The sequence below is a fragment of the Xiphias gladius genome, chromosome 1 (assembly GCF_016859285.1).
Source record: "Xiphias gladius isolate SHS-SW01 ecotype Sanya breed wild chromosome 1, ASM1685928v1, whole genome shotgun sequence".
Taxonomy (NCBI): Eukaryota; Metazoa; Chordata; class Actinopteri; order Istiophoriformes; family Xiphiidae; genus Xiphias; species Xiphias gladius.
Window position 1 is genome coordinate 26551111 of NC_053400.1, and position 16680 is coordinate 26567790.

General features: G+C 41.5%; 1 protein-coding gene across 2 annotated transcripts in view; it reads right to left on the minus strand.

The window, feature by feature from the left end:
* Nucleotides 1–43: 43 nt before the first annotated feature.
* Nucleotides 44–16680, minus strand: part of fbn1 (fibrillin 1) — a 63046-nt gene continuing 46409 nt past the window's right edge. For both annotated transcript variants that reach the window (XM_040123526.1, XM_040123518.1), the window contains exons 46-66: nt 16150–16275; nt 15911–16027; nt 15694–15819; nt 15481–15600; nt 14610–14735; nt 10790–10942; nt 10584–10646; nt 10363–10482; nt 10095–10214; nt 9882–10004; nt 9203–9334; nt 8332–8457; nt 7239–7445; nt 6260–6385; nt 5872–5994; nt 5151–5267; nt 3616–3744; nt 3404–3523; nt 2529–2760; nt 2269–2452; nt 44–1691 (exon numbers count right to left, since the gene is read on the minus strand). In XM_040123526.1, the coding sequence (XP_039979460.1) occupies nt 1305–1691; nt 2269–2452; nt 2529–2760; nt 3404–3523; nt 3616–3744; nt 5151–5267; nt 5872–5994; nt 6260–6385; nt 7239–7445; nt 8332–8457; nt 9203–9334; nt 9882–10004; nt 10095–10214; nt 10363–10482; nt 10584–10646; nt 10790–10942; nt 14610–14735; nt 15481–15600; nt 15694–15819; nt 15911–16027; nt 16150–16275 (3077 nt within the window). In that variant the 3' untranslated portion in view covers nt 44–1304. The remainder of the gene's footprint in view (nt 1692–2268; nt 2453–2528; nt 2761–3403; nt 3524–3615; nt 3745–5150; nt 5268–5871; nt 5995–6259; nt 6386–7238; nt 7446–8331; nt 8458–9202; nt 9335–9881; nt 10005–10094; nt 10215–10362; nt 10483–10583; nt 10647–10789; nt 10943–14609; nt 14736–15480; nt 15601–15693; nt 15820–15910; nt 16028–16149; nt 16276–16680) is intronic.

Here is a 16680-nt window from a genome sequence, read left to right on the forward strand (position 1 = left end):
AACAGTAATTCAATCTGGATAAAGGTGAAAGCACAGCAGTAAATACATATACACCAAAAATATGTTTTTATTGTGAATTTACAACTAAACCCTCACTGATGTGAACAGAGAACACAGACTGGTGTCAGGCTGGTCCGTGGCAATGCAGCACTGATTGTACTTGTGAGAGAATGTGTGGCCACGAAGACCTCAGTGCATAATCATGAAGGCCCAGGTTTGGCATCATCAATGTGTGTTGTGTGTGTGTGCAGGTGTGTGTATGTATACACAGTTTACAAAGGAAGTAGTTGGTCATTATAAGCACCATCACAAACCCCTCTATTCCAGGGGCTTCCTCTAGTTTACAAATGCTTCATAGATTAAAAGTGGCATTGATTATTACAGTATAAACACAATTTACATGTAGTATAGAGGAGAGCAGACAGGCTATCAAGCTAGCTGTTACGGTTGCAAAGACATGAAATCTTCAGAATGGCCGCTGGGACTGTATCTTGTTGACTACTGAGTTTTGTATAGTAGTACAGTGCATTCAGAAGTCTATGTGGTTGTGTTGCTAGCACCAGTAAATACGAATTATTCTAGTCAGTAGGAAAGATGGAAAAGCATAGTTTAAATATGCAGTAGGAGTCATTCAAGCTCAGACATGGCTACATCGCAACAGTCCATAAAGGGTTCCTTTCCTCTCCTAACCATTCTCAAACTTTTTTTCATCTTCACTCCATTAAATTAATATCTGGGGAAGGAGAAATGTGTTAACTTCCATGTATCCAGGTCTGTTCAGTCATTTACCTGAGGGGAGGAAATGAATTTATTTCAGACTATTGGGACTCACCCTTTTCTTCCACCTAAGCTGAGTTCTAAAAAACTCGGCCTTTAGAGCTTTCTGCAGTCCACATGCCCTTCAAAATGGCACCTGATTCCACATATCATTATAGAACATTATACCCTACATTTAAAAACCATTCACACTCTCAATAATGCTTTACACATAGCTGACGTTGTGTGTCAGGGCAATATGTTCTTCATTTGACTGAAATCTTTCATATTGTCTCATTCAGCTGGTGTTTTCCACAAAAATTGTATTTATGATATGTAGAATCATCTTTGGCAATCAAATGGCACAGTCCCTCCCCCCACCCCCTTCTTGTCTCTTTGGTGGCGAGCACTTCTCCCTGTTGGAGCAAGTAGAAGTTGCCCCTAACCACTGACCCAGAGTCAGAGATGTTTGGCCTTTTTGGGGAGTGTGAACCTGACACTGGATTAGCAGCTGCCGGCAACATCTGCCTGTCTCAGTCTTGTGATGGTTAATGGAGGATGAGCTGCACCCTCATCTTCAGTATGTCTCCCAGCTGTCCTGTGAGGTAGTCTTTATCATGTCGGTCCTCCAGCTCAGCCAACTCCTTCTTCTTGTAGAGGGGCATACTGCTGATATGAAGGTAGTACGCCCCTGGGGGGAGGGCCTTCTTCTTGGTCAGATGCAGGTAGCTCACACCTTCTCTCTGGTTGATCTTGAAGTAGCCTTCTTCGTTTCCATAGTCGATGCTGTAGCGTACATGGTCGCAGAGGGTGGATAAGGCCGGGGTAAACTCAAGGATGTGGTCACGGTTACTCAGGTCGCTGATGTTCAGGTGGAACTGCAGGGTGTCCTCAATGTCCACACTGGCCAGACTTACCATCTCCTTCTCAGTCATCTACAGAAAGAAAATGTGGTCCAACTGACTTTAGTGAACAGAAGACATATGACCAACAGGTGTAATAAAAGTACCTACAAGCAAGGCAGTTGTCAGGATTTTAGCAATAGTGAGGTCCTAAGTTCCACTGATACACCCCCTACTAACCTCAGGTAATTCTGTCCTGAAACCAAAGAGGTTTCTATCATTTGTATTATTATTGTTTTATTTGTTCAGTTAATTGTTCAATTAAACTTCAGGTAATTTTTAATTCCCAACATGAACGTCTGCTGCTGTTACAAGACCTGTCCCGCATTGCCAGGAATAGAGTTCTGGGGGGAAATGCTGAAGCTTTTACCTATTTATTATTTTGTGCACCTAAACGTATTAAAATATACACATACTGACTTGAAAGTTACTGGAATCAGCTTCTAAAATACCTACGCCCTCCAGATAACCGTGAAGGCTTCTGTTTCACTGAAGTTCTGACCACTCTGTGTCAAATGACTTCCAGTAACAGGAACATGGTGACCAAGTCAGAGTGTTGCTGCGATGGAGGCAGAGGCCTCCTCCGTCTACATACAGACGGAAAGATTACCTGCATGTCTTCCAGAGTATCCTCTTGTGTCGAGTTGGTGCTGCGACGTTTGCGTCCTTTCTTGGGATAGCCGTTGATCTTACATTCATAGCAGGCCTCAGGAGACAGAGAATTATCATCCACCTCACCTCCCTGTCCAACACTGGAGCTGCCACTAGTAAAGCCCAGACCTGTGACACAGTGCCTGAAACAAGACAAAGCCATCAGTCGACTAGAAACATCTACGGACAGCTTTCACACACAGTCAGTCACTAACGTACCCTTGTCCTGCACGGAAGTATCCAGGTGGACATCCACAGAGGTAGCCCCCATCTGTGTTTGAGCAGCCAAACTTGCAGGGGTTCTGGGTGGTGGAGCACTCATTGATGTCTGTGCAGCCTCCGCTGATCTGCTCGTAGTTGAAGCCAGTGGGACAGAGACAGCGGAAGCTCCCCAGGGTGTTGTGGCATGACGCTCCCCCGCAGATCTGGCTGTTCAAACACTCGTTCTCATCTGGGTCACAGGAAGGTGACGGGGAGTAAACAAACAAGAGTTCATTCCAGTTAAAGGGCACAAACAATCCTGGGAAAGTCTGCCATGAATGTTGTAAAGTCACACTAAAAATAGAGGTTTAATTAACAAAAGTGTGTTATTTTATGTGGTTACAGAGTTTGGTGTTGCCCCATCCTACTCCTTTCATTTGGTTTTTTTCCCTCCTTCCATAGTTCACTTTGTCCTTTAGAGTTAGATACTTTAATAAGCCTCTCAGGGTCTCTCTTGTTAGTATTTTTTGTCTGTTTTTATTAGGTAAGTGTGCATATATAATAAACCAAGTGTAGATCTTTTTTGGTTTGTAACTGGGATATTTAGCATTTAGTTTTAACCTAAAATTTCCTTTTCTCATGACCTTACCACAGTAAGAGAAGGGATGAAATTCCAGAGAAAAGGAAAAACATTTTGGACATATTTATATTTTAAGAGTGGCATGAAAGAGGAGAAGGACAGATAAGTTGTTTTAAAAAGGTTCCAGGTCGGACTCTAGCCCAGAATATCAAGACTGGATTGTACATATTTTGGCAACCAAGTCATCAGGATGCCCCAAAAGGAAAGAATTTTTATATTTGCTGATAAAAAGTTAAACAGTGCTATTACTCACCCACACACTGGTTCCACTGGTAGTGCTGCAGGTAGCCTTGTGGACAGCTGCACCTGTATCCACCCACTAAGTTTTGACAGCCATGCTGACACCTGTGGTTACCATCACACTCGTCCATATCTGTCAGGGACAAACACAAAAAAACTACTGTAAGAGCCTATTTTCTGTAACTAATCAGCTGATACTGACGTTGTTATCAGTTGTTTTCAGACCTTCACAGGTTTGCCCATTGGGATCTAATGAGAATCCTCGCTGGCAGTCGCAATTGAAGCTCCCTGGAGTGTTCTGGCAGACACCATTGGAGCCGCACAGATTGGGGTCTGTTGCACATTCATTGTTGTCTACAAAGAGAGGAGGGAAGGTTCAGACAAGGGTAAAACTGGAAACATGATATAAAGGCTGATTATGACCCCGATTTGGATGTGCTGGGTCATTTTCAAATTCATTTGAGTGTCGACATTGGTCTTGAAAAATAGGGCAGGTCACCACGGACTGTAGGTACAAATAATCTTGCATTCTGCAGGCTTTTAATAATAAAATCTCTCACCTACTGATTCAGTCTCAGACCAGAAGAGGTAATCATAAACATCTGAGTGTGAGAGCTCATTCTTGACCTTGGGAATAATAGTCTGACAAAATAATCTAAACTCGACATCCATTTGCTTGCTTTTCCTGGAAAAAGGTAGTAAGTGAGCCTTGAGTTCAGATTATTTTGTCAAACAACACGAACATGTTTGACTGTTTTGATTGGAATTCATGCAAATCTGAACATGATCACTTAGTTTAAGCTCTTCAGCGACTAAGATCAAAGTGCAGAAAGATGCAATCTCTAAATGTCAGTTGTTAAATGAGTGACCCTGGATTTTCACAGTCAGTTGAGATTTTAAAAGTCTTCTAATGTGTTCCCAGAGTTAGATCTCTATTGGTTGAAAGTGTCAACCTGTGGGACATAGTGCTTAAAACCATAGAGGCAGTGTCTACTTTCCCGTAAGCACTACCTGGCAATCCAAACATGGATTTCCTGGCTTTAAAGGAAGACTCATTATCAGTCAGTCTGACTGAAAAACTGAAACCTAAAACATTATTATACTGGATAAGGAAACATACTTCTTTACAGCAACAGCTTGAAAGAGCAGATATATTGGAAGGAATGAGTTCTTACAGTATTTACAATATGCCTGGAAAAGTGTTCAGTTCAATAACAAAATTTTTGGACAGTAGTTACTGAGGTATGATGAGTATTTTATGTCACACCCATGTTTCTCCAACCTCCTTACTCCTAAACACATCAACACCTAATATATGTCATTTGCCCGGGGGTATTCCTATTGTCAAAACTGAGGGTTCCCTTCCTCTGATTTGATGTGAGATCACGGGAGCTGCTTTATGGTCTGGAAAAAAGGCTAGTGGTAGTAACAGCGATCCACTGCAATGTTCCATAACAAAGCATTGCTAGGCTGCAATGACTACAAACCAGTCCAGCCTAATAAGATCAGTGTGATATCAGCCGTAGTCCATTAATTCTGAATGAAAGTTAGCAAAGGTTAGACAAGAGGGTGCTTCGGGGTTCTTTTGTGAGCTGGGGATGGAACATACAAGAAATTGCAATGCGAAATAACAAATTGTGAGCGCACTGGGCATTTAGCGCATCCCTTTTGGGAATACACAGATCATTTTATAAAAAGCATTTCTAATTACAAAATATTTGGGTGTGCAGTAAGTCAATCATCTGCACGTGTGTATTTACCAATGCAGGCAGTATGATGCTGGGTGAAGCCAGGAGGACATTTGCAGGTGAACCCACCGATGGTGTTAACACATAAGAACTGACAGTTATGCTGTTTGGTCGAACACTCATCCAGATCTGAAAAAGAGGAGAAGTTGCACGATGTTAAATATAAATTTAACGGAAAAGCTAAAACTACTTAGTAGTTTGTAAAGTGGATTTAAGCTGCTGTGGTTGGAGCTGAGTCAGACCATTGTCTGTACCACTGTATGGGGACTGCTCTTTTCTGAGTCAAATTCCAGTCCTTCTACAGTCACTGACCTACAAATGAACTGCAAATGTACCAGACACCGGAAACACGGAGGGGTACTGTAGAGGGGGAAACTACAGCTATGGTAAATAAAGATGAAAGAGGCCCTAAAAACTGAAAACCATGAGCACACTTGTTCAGATTTACAAACAAGCCTGATAAACTGAGACACAAACAGATGCACTGTGTCACAGGCTCTGTGCACAGGGTACACATTCATGAACAAACATGTGCACGTGCACACAGCACTTCAAATGGAGCGTCTCAGGACAGTGAGCAGAACACTGGCAAGGGACCCAGGCCCACTCAGAACTACAGTAGTTCTAACCTGGAAACTAAGTCAAGCAAGAAAAGCATGCCACTGAAATCAACTGATCTGAGTAGCACAATATTTAGAGGTTGTGTTTTTCGGTGTGTGTGTGTGTTAGTCACCTTTGCAGCTCTTTCCATCTTCCTGTAGGATGTATCCGCGGGGGCAGGAACAGAGGTAGCCTCCCTCTGTGTTCTTACAGATGAAGTTACAAGGCTTTGGTGCCTGTATGCACTCATCCACATCTAGAGAGAGAGGGACAGGGTGAGGGTGAGGCAGAAAGAGTGAGAGACAAAGAGAAAGCGAGAGAGAGTTCGATCCTGTAGCCAGAAATTCCATAAGGGGAGATGATGAGACAGACAGGCTTGGGCTGCATTTTTCAGAGGTGTGTGGGCAGTCCACCCACGTAGTTTTAGCTCTTTACTAGACAGCAGGAATGAGAAAGGGAGGCAGGCATGGTAGGAAAAGAGACCATAAAGTGTAAGGGCTGGAGGTGAAATTAAACCTTACCCACACACAGTGTGCCGCTGATATCAGTTGTGTAGCCCGGTTTGCAGATGCAGCTGTAGGAACCCAAAGTGTTGATACACTGACCGTTCTTGCACAGGTTCCCCATAACACGACACTCATCAATATCTGGGCAGAAACAAGAAAAGTTAGCTCCAGTTAAACTTCCACACAACCTTGGAGAAATACTGTCCTATGTATGTAGCTTTGTATCAGTGTCGTGTCCAGTATAAAGGCAAACCAATGCTTTGCAAGTGATTTTATCAGCAACAACAGCAATCTGTTATAGAAGTGGTTTCATGTGTACATATTACTGCTGACTGATTACCTAGTTTTGAAGCAGCACTTCATCTGGATTGTTTCAATCATTTCAGTACAGATAGAACATTAATTTGCAAATACCCCAACCTTCTTGAGATAATCAAGAATAATCAACAGTTCTCTGCTTTATTTTTTGTCAAGGTACCTTGGAATAGTAATCAAGTTGTGAGCAGGGACCATTTTGAAAACACTGCCTGCTGTTGTCGTCTGGGTTTGATCTGCTGATATCACAGCTAATAAATGCAAAGCTTTTCTGAGGGTGAGTTTGAAATCTCTAATGCTGTAGCCTCCATGAAAACCAAGAAAGGATTACAAAATGAATACTGCAAGTTACTGAAATGAATAGTAACCGATGGTCACCTGCCAGTTTGAAGGAAATCTTTCTAACAGCCAACTATATAAAGCACCAGTGAGTTGTGGTTTAGGTCTCAATCATGTAAAACTACCGTTATGGTCATTGTAAAAATTTTAGATTTAATATATAGTTTGGAAATCCAACCTCATGTTAGTTTTTTAAATGAAAAAAAAAAAAACACACTTAACCCAAAATACTGTCAAAAAAAGATCCACACTCACTAACTGTAGAACGTTGATGTTGAATGATTTTGATTTCTCACAGTGATATTTAATTTAAACTCAAGTCTCTTCAGCAGTAAGATACCTCTGCCATCGGTGGTGTACCCAGGTCCCAGAGGACACATCTTCTTGTACTGGGTGGTCCCAGGCAGGGGGCAGAGCTCACAGTTGGTGCCCCAGCCTCTGCCTCCATCGCAGCAACACTCTGACTTGGTCACCATGTTCCTGTTACTGGAAGTCATCTGACACAGAGTGGTCAGAACTTCAGTGAAACAGAAGCCTTCACGGTTATCTGGAGGGTGGGAGAGACGGAGAAAGGAACATGAGCGCGACACAAACAGACAGGCGGACAAAATAATAATAATTTAAAAAAACAACAAAAAAAACAGGTGGGCCTCGGGAAAGCAGACCAAACCACCCAGACAGGACCTGGCCTCAGAGAACCAGACGTCAGCAGATAACCCACACTGCTCTATCGCTACTGTCTGTAAGCAGTAAGATAGCCATAGAACCACAGAGCTTACAAAGTGTCCCTGGAGGTTTTCTCACCAAGTTCAGCACATCACGTCTATCCAGAAGTATATATTTAGATTAGGGAGGAAGGCTTTGAAAGGATTTCCTTGCCCCTATCTTGACCGTAACAGACACATAGCTTTTAACAAGACTGTCATGGAACAGTTTCCTTCCCACTGAGGTTAAAATTACTATTACACCTTAGTTAGCCAAGATTCAATTACATAAAATATTTTTGTTCAAATAAAACAGCAATAAAATCTGTATTTTTTTATCTTCATGGAAAAACTGCTTGAGTTAATTTAACAATTTGTGTGTAATTTACAAACGTTCTTTTTTACTTTTGGACTCCTGAACCGTCCATCCCAGTATTATATCTCATTCCAACATCGACTGTCAGTCAGAGATGTTTTATCTAGAGAAACAAAGTGCCACTAAATAAAAGTGTTTTCTTATGAGTTTAACTTTATGGCCTCATTTCCTGTGGGCTGACTTTATACAAGAAGCCCCTTCTGTTTAAACTGGGACAAGCCAAATTAAAGAAGCAGTCAGGACACAGCAGATCCTGATAAAAACTGAAACTTAACTCAAATAAGTGATGTTAGAACAGAGTGAAAAGAAAAACCTACAGTAAGACCAAGATATATTGACAATAATGTACTTACCAATACATTCAGTCTGTGTGGGGTTAGCGTTGAAACCTTGGTCACATCTGCAGCGGTAGCTTCCTACTGTGTTCTCACAACGGCCGTTCTTACAGACACCTGGTTTGGCTGTACACTCATTCAGATCTAACACGGACACAGACAGACATACGAACAGTGTGAAGATAAAATGGAAATATTTGTCACACAGGACCTGATGAGATGATGTTAAAGTGGAAGTTCAACCAGGAAGTTTATCCAGACACACACACACAATCTTTCTTATGGCCCTTTATCAAATTTCACAGCCTAGCGGCAGTTGTTTGCAAACAAACAAAACACGTCTCTCTTTTTATAGTTATGTCCAAATCATTTGGACAAATCATTTGTTTCCCACTTTTCCTAGGGTCACTACCCAAACTAGTCATATCCCTCCTGTCAGTGTATACATACTGTATATTTACACTTTATTTCCCCATTTGGGGTCTTTCATTACACTCCAATGCTGCTCATCCTCCCTCTCTACACCACCATCAACATCTAAGACAACAAATCAGCATCAGGGAAACAGCCTATATTAAAAGGCCATCATCTCAGCTACAAAATGGGAAGGATTCAGTGTGTCCCCCAGAATGATATCGTCTCTAATGGATCAAGTCCATTGTATGACAGTAACAAATATCCACTAATAACCCGAACAATCAAGAATATAGGCTGGTAACAACTCCTGAAACAGCATTAAATCCAGAATAAACAGCTTCGTACATTGTTACACAACAGTAGATGAGTATCAAGAAAGATTTATTTTATGCAAAGTAAAGCCAAGATTTGATGCAATAAACTAGAATGATGGTTCATGATTTCATACAGTAGGACACTATGATAATCTTACCCATGCAACCATCTCCGCTGGGCTGGCGTGTGTATCCAGGGGAACAGATGCACACGTATGTACCAATCAGGTTCTTGCAGGTCATGCCTCTGCTGGCACAGTCATCTATACCATCTTCGCACTCATTCTGGTCTGGAGGAAAAAACGGCATACTAAGTGTAAGAGGACACACAACTCGTAAAGAAATCTCTGTGTATGCATGCATGTACAGCCGTTACACCAGTGATGTAACACAGGCAATCATATACACTGCAGACCTCCAGAGTTTAATCAAACCCCCCAATCCAACACTTATCTCTATAGTGCTAACAGGCATGTACTGGGAGAGTCGGTGGTCTGTTTGGAGCTTTAATGTAAACAGTGACGCTATAGACACTGACCAGTTCCTCCTGTCTCAGCGCTTCCCTCCAAATACAACCGTTGCTATGGTACCCAAGCTATCTGACAGTGCGGAGGTGTAAATAGTGACTCGGCCGGTTACAGTTTCCAGAGAGTGTTTTAAGTTCGTCCGAGACAGAGAACCCTTGAGGCTCTCACAGAGATAGTGTGTTATGTAACTTTGCGGATGGGGCCAGCATGTCTCTGTTAGGAGCTCAGTTTATTTTCTACCAACACTTTCCAGTAAATGGACCATGACTGAGAAAGCTGAGTGTATGAGTGAGTCATTCAGTTGTAGCACCTTTACACATCCTCTTGTCCTCACGCAGAACGTAGCCTGTGGGACATTTACACTCGTACGAGCCCACCACGTTAACACAGCGAAAGGCACACAGCAGAGGATTCTGGGCGCACTCATTGATGTCTGGAACACAAGGCAACAATTAACAGCAGGCGACAGGTTACAGCGGTACTACAGGACGACGAAGACTTTCACATACATGATGTCACATACCTTCACAGGTCATCATCGGCCCAGGCTCAAAGCCATCATCGCATGCACACTCAAATCCGCCGATGACATTAGTGCATGTGCCGTTGCCGCAAGGATTGCCAATGTCACACTCATTAGTGTCTGTATTGAAGAAAGTTACACGAACCCCGTTAATCATGTTAGTGATCTACCAGGTGAATAAATCAGTGAGGGAGTGGGACAGAGACAAAGACAGGAGGGAGGTGAGGATAAGGAGACGCTGAGATAACAAAACAGTGAGTAAACTGGCCTTCACATCTGACTCCACTAATGTCCAGGCGGTATCCCATAGGACATTCGCAGCGGAAAGAGCCGTCCGTGTTGATGCACTGGCCATTAACACAAGGGTCATTGATGCATTCATCAATATCTACAATTGAAAAAAAAAAAACACCACACCAAGTGAATTACATTCCAAAACTATAACAGAGATGCAAAACAGTTAAGGTTCGGTGGTAATGACACACATACCTTTTGGGTGGTCATCTGGCCCCCGTTGATATCCCTCATTGGGACAGAGAAGAAGATACCCCTCTGGAACCAGGAGATGTGAAGAGTCATAAATACCATTGAGTAATGTACCTAATTTTGTGCATGAGCTTGCATGCGCATGAGTGTTCCACTGCATATGTTTGTTTTGTGCGCGTGTGTGTCTATGTGATAGGAAGAGTACGTACCCTCTCCCTTGCTGGGGCAGATCTCACAGGGGTCTCCCCAGCCTTGACCTGGCATTCCAGTGCAGCAGCACGCTTCCTTGGAAGTGTTCTGAGGCTTTGGAGCCAGGCAGCGCCCATTATCAAACTTGGTATAGCAGTAGTTCACACGGATATCTAAAGGTTAACACACACAAGGAGAGGACAAGAGTAGTAAAAAAATTAGGTGGAGACGGTGACGGAGAATGCAGAGGGAGAGTGATGGATGGAATTTATGTTGTTAATTCCACCACTTTGACTTGTCTTAAAGGAATGGCTCGACCTTTAGGGAAATTCGCTTGTTTGTTTTCTTGGTGAAAGTTACATGAGACAAGTGAAACCACTCTCATGTCCGTCTGTTAAATATGAAGCTACAGCCAGCAGCCAGTTAGCCCATCTTAGCATATAGACTGGGAGTAAGAGACAACACCTAGCCTGGAACCGTCCAAAGGTTAAAAAAAAAAAAAAAAGCACATCTAGAGCTCACTAATTACCAAGATTAACAAAAATTGGATTTTGTTTGTTTAATCTGTTGAAAACAAGTTTTCACACTTTGTTGGCAAGTAACACCCTGTAAAGCTGCAACTTGTCGACACAGGTCATTTTTGAGGTCAAGTCAGATATTTCTGTTTTGGTACAGTTGAAAATGTATTGAATGTAAGTTAAATTATGACCCTAATGGAATTTTTAAGGAAACATCTTAATAACTTAATAAAAGTCTGACATAATGAGCATATGATGATTAGTTTAAGAAGTTTTTATTAAATTTTATTACTGTTTAGCTATTATTAAATAATACAGATAACTTTATATTAAGCTATTGTTAACACTATTCTCTGTGAAGTAATGCAAAATCGAACTTTTTCTTCAAGCAGACCAGATTACAGGGTGTGAGTAATTGAAGAAAAACTCTTCAATTTATGCAATGATGCTATGGTGACCAAGAGCAGGTTTTTTTGCATCTGGGTCTCTCTGTCACACTTTTGGCCGATGCTTCCATCGGTCAGTGTGACATTTAATTACCACTATCATAGACGTTTAGATGGGTTTTAAACAAGTCCGGTCTCAACCCAACAACCACCAGCAGCTACTTAAACAGTTGAAATGATGAACGGTTAGGGTCACGTCTCTGTGGTTGAATAGGACTACGTTGTAAAGCTGTGTCCAGCATAGCGCTTGTTCCCACAGCCTGGATAATGACCTGTAGGTACCGTACATTGACAAAAACTATAACAATAAGACTTTAAAGACAAAGATTTTAAATAGATTTTTTCTTTTAAACATAACTTTAAACATTTTTTGGTGAATAATTATTATTAATTATTTCTTGTTACTGATCAGTGTTTGCCAGTCTCTCTCTCTCTCTCTCTCTCTCGCTCCTTCTCCCTGCTTCTGAGGGCTCTTGTTCCTCCTGGACTAGGCAGGCACTTACTTGTAATGAGAAGCATATGGTTGTGCTCTCCTGCTAGCACTGGCCTTCACTGAACCCAGCACAAATAAGCTTTCTGACCACCATAGATCACACACATATGCACACACACCTGGCTCAGTGGCAAGGATCACATACATGAACACCTGGTGCGGTGAGGAGAACGTCAAAAAGTGTCATGTAACTTTCCTTCATGAAATTGATTTCTTTGCCTTTCCGCAAAAAAGAGATTTATAGTGCATTGTGCACAGCTGCTGTGCAAGTGTGAGTTAGCGCATTCACATGTGCATCTGCATGTGCATATGCCATTCTTGTTTTGTTGTTTGTAACTGAAATATATGATAAAAAATGTTGAAATATTGTGCTTTCTTAATATGGTCACCTAAAATATCAGCGCTATGTAGGTTCTTTAAATCTGTGGCAGGATTTATTACTGAAAAAATTACATAAAAGACAAAAACATTTAATTAGAAAAATAAGCTTTGAAATAAATCAAGGCTTGGCCAACACAGGGTCTGACAGTGGTGACATAAATCTAGTAATGGTGAGGGTTGTGACAGATATTTAATGGTCATGATTATAGAAATTTACAAAACCACCATGGAATTATAATTTAAAACATCATTTATTGGGGAGTCCTGGCAGCCGAATGGTTGAGACACATACCATGTACTGTTATTGCAATATGCCAAGTATGATTCCACCCAGGGACTGATGTTGCATGTGAAGCCCCTCTTTCTCTCCCTGTGTTTCTCTACTATCCACTCTATATCGATATTGTCAATGTCCTCCGCACATACTCATTCTTTTTGTCTTATTTTATGTCTTCTTTTGGATGTTTCTGTTATTAAAGACTGTTCTCTTGACTTGTAATTTTTTTTCTTGTGTCATTCATTCATCAGTCCTCTCATCAGTCCAAAAGGGCAAAATTTGGTTGTGCATGATGTATGCGTGAGGCAGCATTTAGTTTCCCCTTAGTTGCTGTTTTTATATCTTGAGAATCAGATGATAAATTTATTTTATGCCTGATAAAATAAAGCATACTGTAAATATAGTAGTGATTGTATGTAGCACAAGTAGTGTTACATTAAAGTGGGACATTTTAAAATAGAAATTACACATTCTTACTCTTACAAATTTAAACCTCAATCCATAAGCAGTAAAAGACAGCCTTGCTCAATTCAACACACTCAGGGGTTTTGCAGCTACAGACTTACTTGGTCTGACCAGTACCTTATGGTGGTGTAACTGGCTTGCTGAGCGTTGTCCTATTTGTTCTCTACTTGTGCTACTGTTATACTATGTGCATGTATTTACCATTATTACGCAATTGCCGCTTCTTGCCACAGTGGCCACTGTTCAACGAAAGCTACATAATCTTGCTTTAATGTAGCATTAATGAAACTGGACAAGATATAGTCCGACATACTGCATTATGAGAAAAGGAGTGGTTAGCCCTTATAAACTGGTTTTCTAGGCTTTTTAGGAATATGTAAGTATGTCAAATGAGTTATAAATATATTCCAGTGTGCAGATCTATAGAGAATAAAATGTATAAACTTCCTACTGCATTTACAGTCTTGTTCACTGCTCATGACTTTCTTTCACATAATACCTAAAATAAAAGATTATAATAAATTCTCTCTCTGTGGGTTTAGATTATATATGAAAAGATTAAATCAAAAATATTTAAAATATTAATAGTATGAGTTTACACAAAGACCCACAAATGATTGTCACTGTTTCCATTATGATTTTCTTCATTATCCTCACGTCTATCATCTTTTTCTTTTTTTTTTTAAACAGAAACGAGGGTCTCTCAGTGGAACAGGGCTTGTCCCTGTCGATAAAAATCTTGATCCCTTTTACTGCCCATTTTGCTCACTCTCCACCCAGCTCCTCTTGTTTATCCCCCGGCCCTCAGTCGAGCACTTATGACACTGGAGAGAAAAGTGAAATACAAACTGTAAACTGCCTCACGGAACTGATGATGTCATCACTTCAGTGTTTGGACGGGGAACTCCCTAACTGAGGACTCAGCGCTTACCCACCAAGCCCAGAAACACACATACAGTATGTACATAAACACACACGCACAAGTGAGGAAATGGAAAAGTGATCTGTTCAGAGCCACCCTTGGCCTCGAGGCAGCGGCAGCAGAACCAGCTGGAACACAGTGTGCTATCATGAAAGAGCAGGAAAAGTCTAACACCGCTGACTGCTGCTTAGTCTCCGTAAGCACTCAGAGACAGACAGATACACAACTATTTACACTTTGCACTTTAAACTTGATGAATAGGACAGTTTTATAGCCTCTTCTCCCCTCTTTTACACACACACACACACACACACAGACACACACACACACGTAATTACCTAAACATCTGCGTCCAGAGGCAGAGAGCTGGAAGCCTTCAGGACACAAGCAGGTGAAGCTTCCCTCAGTGTTGGAGCAGGTTCCAAATGTACAGATCTCAGGTAAATGGGAGCACTCGTCAATATCTGACACACAAAGAGGAACGGCATCAGCCACCTTATCGAATTTGGAAATTTACAAATCAAACCCATCAAAGCCCATTCCTAATTTGGACCATTAGAATTCCATCCTGCAGTGTTTCATTTACATCTAATTTTTCCTTGAACTACAGCCACGGCTGCAGGGATGAAGTCATACCAGTACATCACGGTCTATCCAAATGTGATAAAACAGAATGTAATCTCACTAATGGGCAGTTGGATAAAGGCAAATTATCTGGAGAAGCCTCCGTGTCACGTGTTCTCTCATCACACTGACCAGCTGCTGCTGTTACTGATGCTGAGAATTGAGTGCTGTTCCTGACTGCTTCCAGGAACCGAGCACAAAGGAGGAATGTGTTGAAGTCTGTCGAACATCTCTTCATCAGCCCCACTATATAAACAATCCAAATGTTCTGGCTTGGGACACACTCCCACGTGTGAAAGGGAGAAGAGAGATGTTGTGTAGGAGCAGGGCAATTGAAGAGAAGGAGGAGGCTAAGAAGCAGATTATCCTCTTCTTGCCCACCTAAGCAGAGCTGGTCTAAGTTATGAATTTGTGCATGTGTACGTGTGCGTGTGTGAGTGTGCTGCAAATAATCAGGTGTTCTCCACATTGCCTGAGGTGAGATTCACTCATGCGCGCAGATACTGTATTTTATATCTTCAGAAATTCCTGTTTTTATTTTTATTTTTTCATGATGCGGAAAGGACAAGCTTTAGGCTGCTGTACCTTCACAGGTTTCCTCATGGAGATAGTAGCCAGGCGGGCAGATACACCTGTAAGAGCCATCCAGATTCAGACAAGTTCCTGCACCACACGTGCCTGGATTCACTGCACATTCATTGATATCTGACAAATAAAAAGAATATATAAGGGATACAATGTAAAACGTACATATTATATTCAGATAAACATAAAAAATGAAAAGTGGCAACTCCTTACCTGCACACATTCTGCCATCTAAAGTGAGCTCATATCCTTCAAGGCACACACAGAGGAAAGTGCCCACCGTGTTCACACACTGCCCGTTTCGACACAAGCCCCTCTGCGTGGTACACTCATCGATATCTGATCAACACACAAACACCACAATATATCTCATAAGGGCTACGGTGCTCTTGCTTTTTCACTTTTACATCACATCCACAGATGCACGCACCTATGCAGTCACTGTTGTGTGAGTTCTGAAATCCGGGGTAGCAGAGACAGTTGTAGGAGCCCACTGTGTTCTTACAGGTCCCGTTGCCACAGGGTTGTCTCTCACACTCGTCCACGTCTGAAACCAGAAAACACAGTTATACCTCAGAGGGTAATCACAATACTCACTTACTGGAGTAACACTGACAAGACCGAGCGTCAAATACAAGAGACAAACTGAGAGGAACCAACACAGCTTACCGACACACATTGACTGGTCCCGCGTTGTTTTGAAGCCGTTGGGGCAGATGCAGCGATAGCTACCCAGCGTGTCAATGCACTGACCAGGATTGCATACGCTAGGGTTTTCGACGCATTCATTTCGGTCTGAACAAGGAGGAAAAAAGCTTTCAGACTTTGAAATTCAAGGTCAAACCACAGAAACTATCATGGAAAAATAGTGATATATACAGTCCCATTGAAATAACAAAAGTTGTAGAAGTATTTTAGTCATTTTACTGGCACAAAGCAGTTTCACCTGATGTGGTCTGAAATGTTTAAAAATCTTTGATAGCTTGATTTAATACATTTTTTATTTTCTCCATTGGTATATTGTGGGGTAAACATTTAAGACCCCATAAAATGTCCCTCAATGTATTTTTCTACTGTCTATTCTTATTTATCTAAGATTTCAAAATTTCGTTTAATGCACTTTCATATCAAAATCATACCCCTTTCTCTCCAGTTATGTATAGGGAAAATTTGTCCTGTAAATGCGAACATATATTCTGA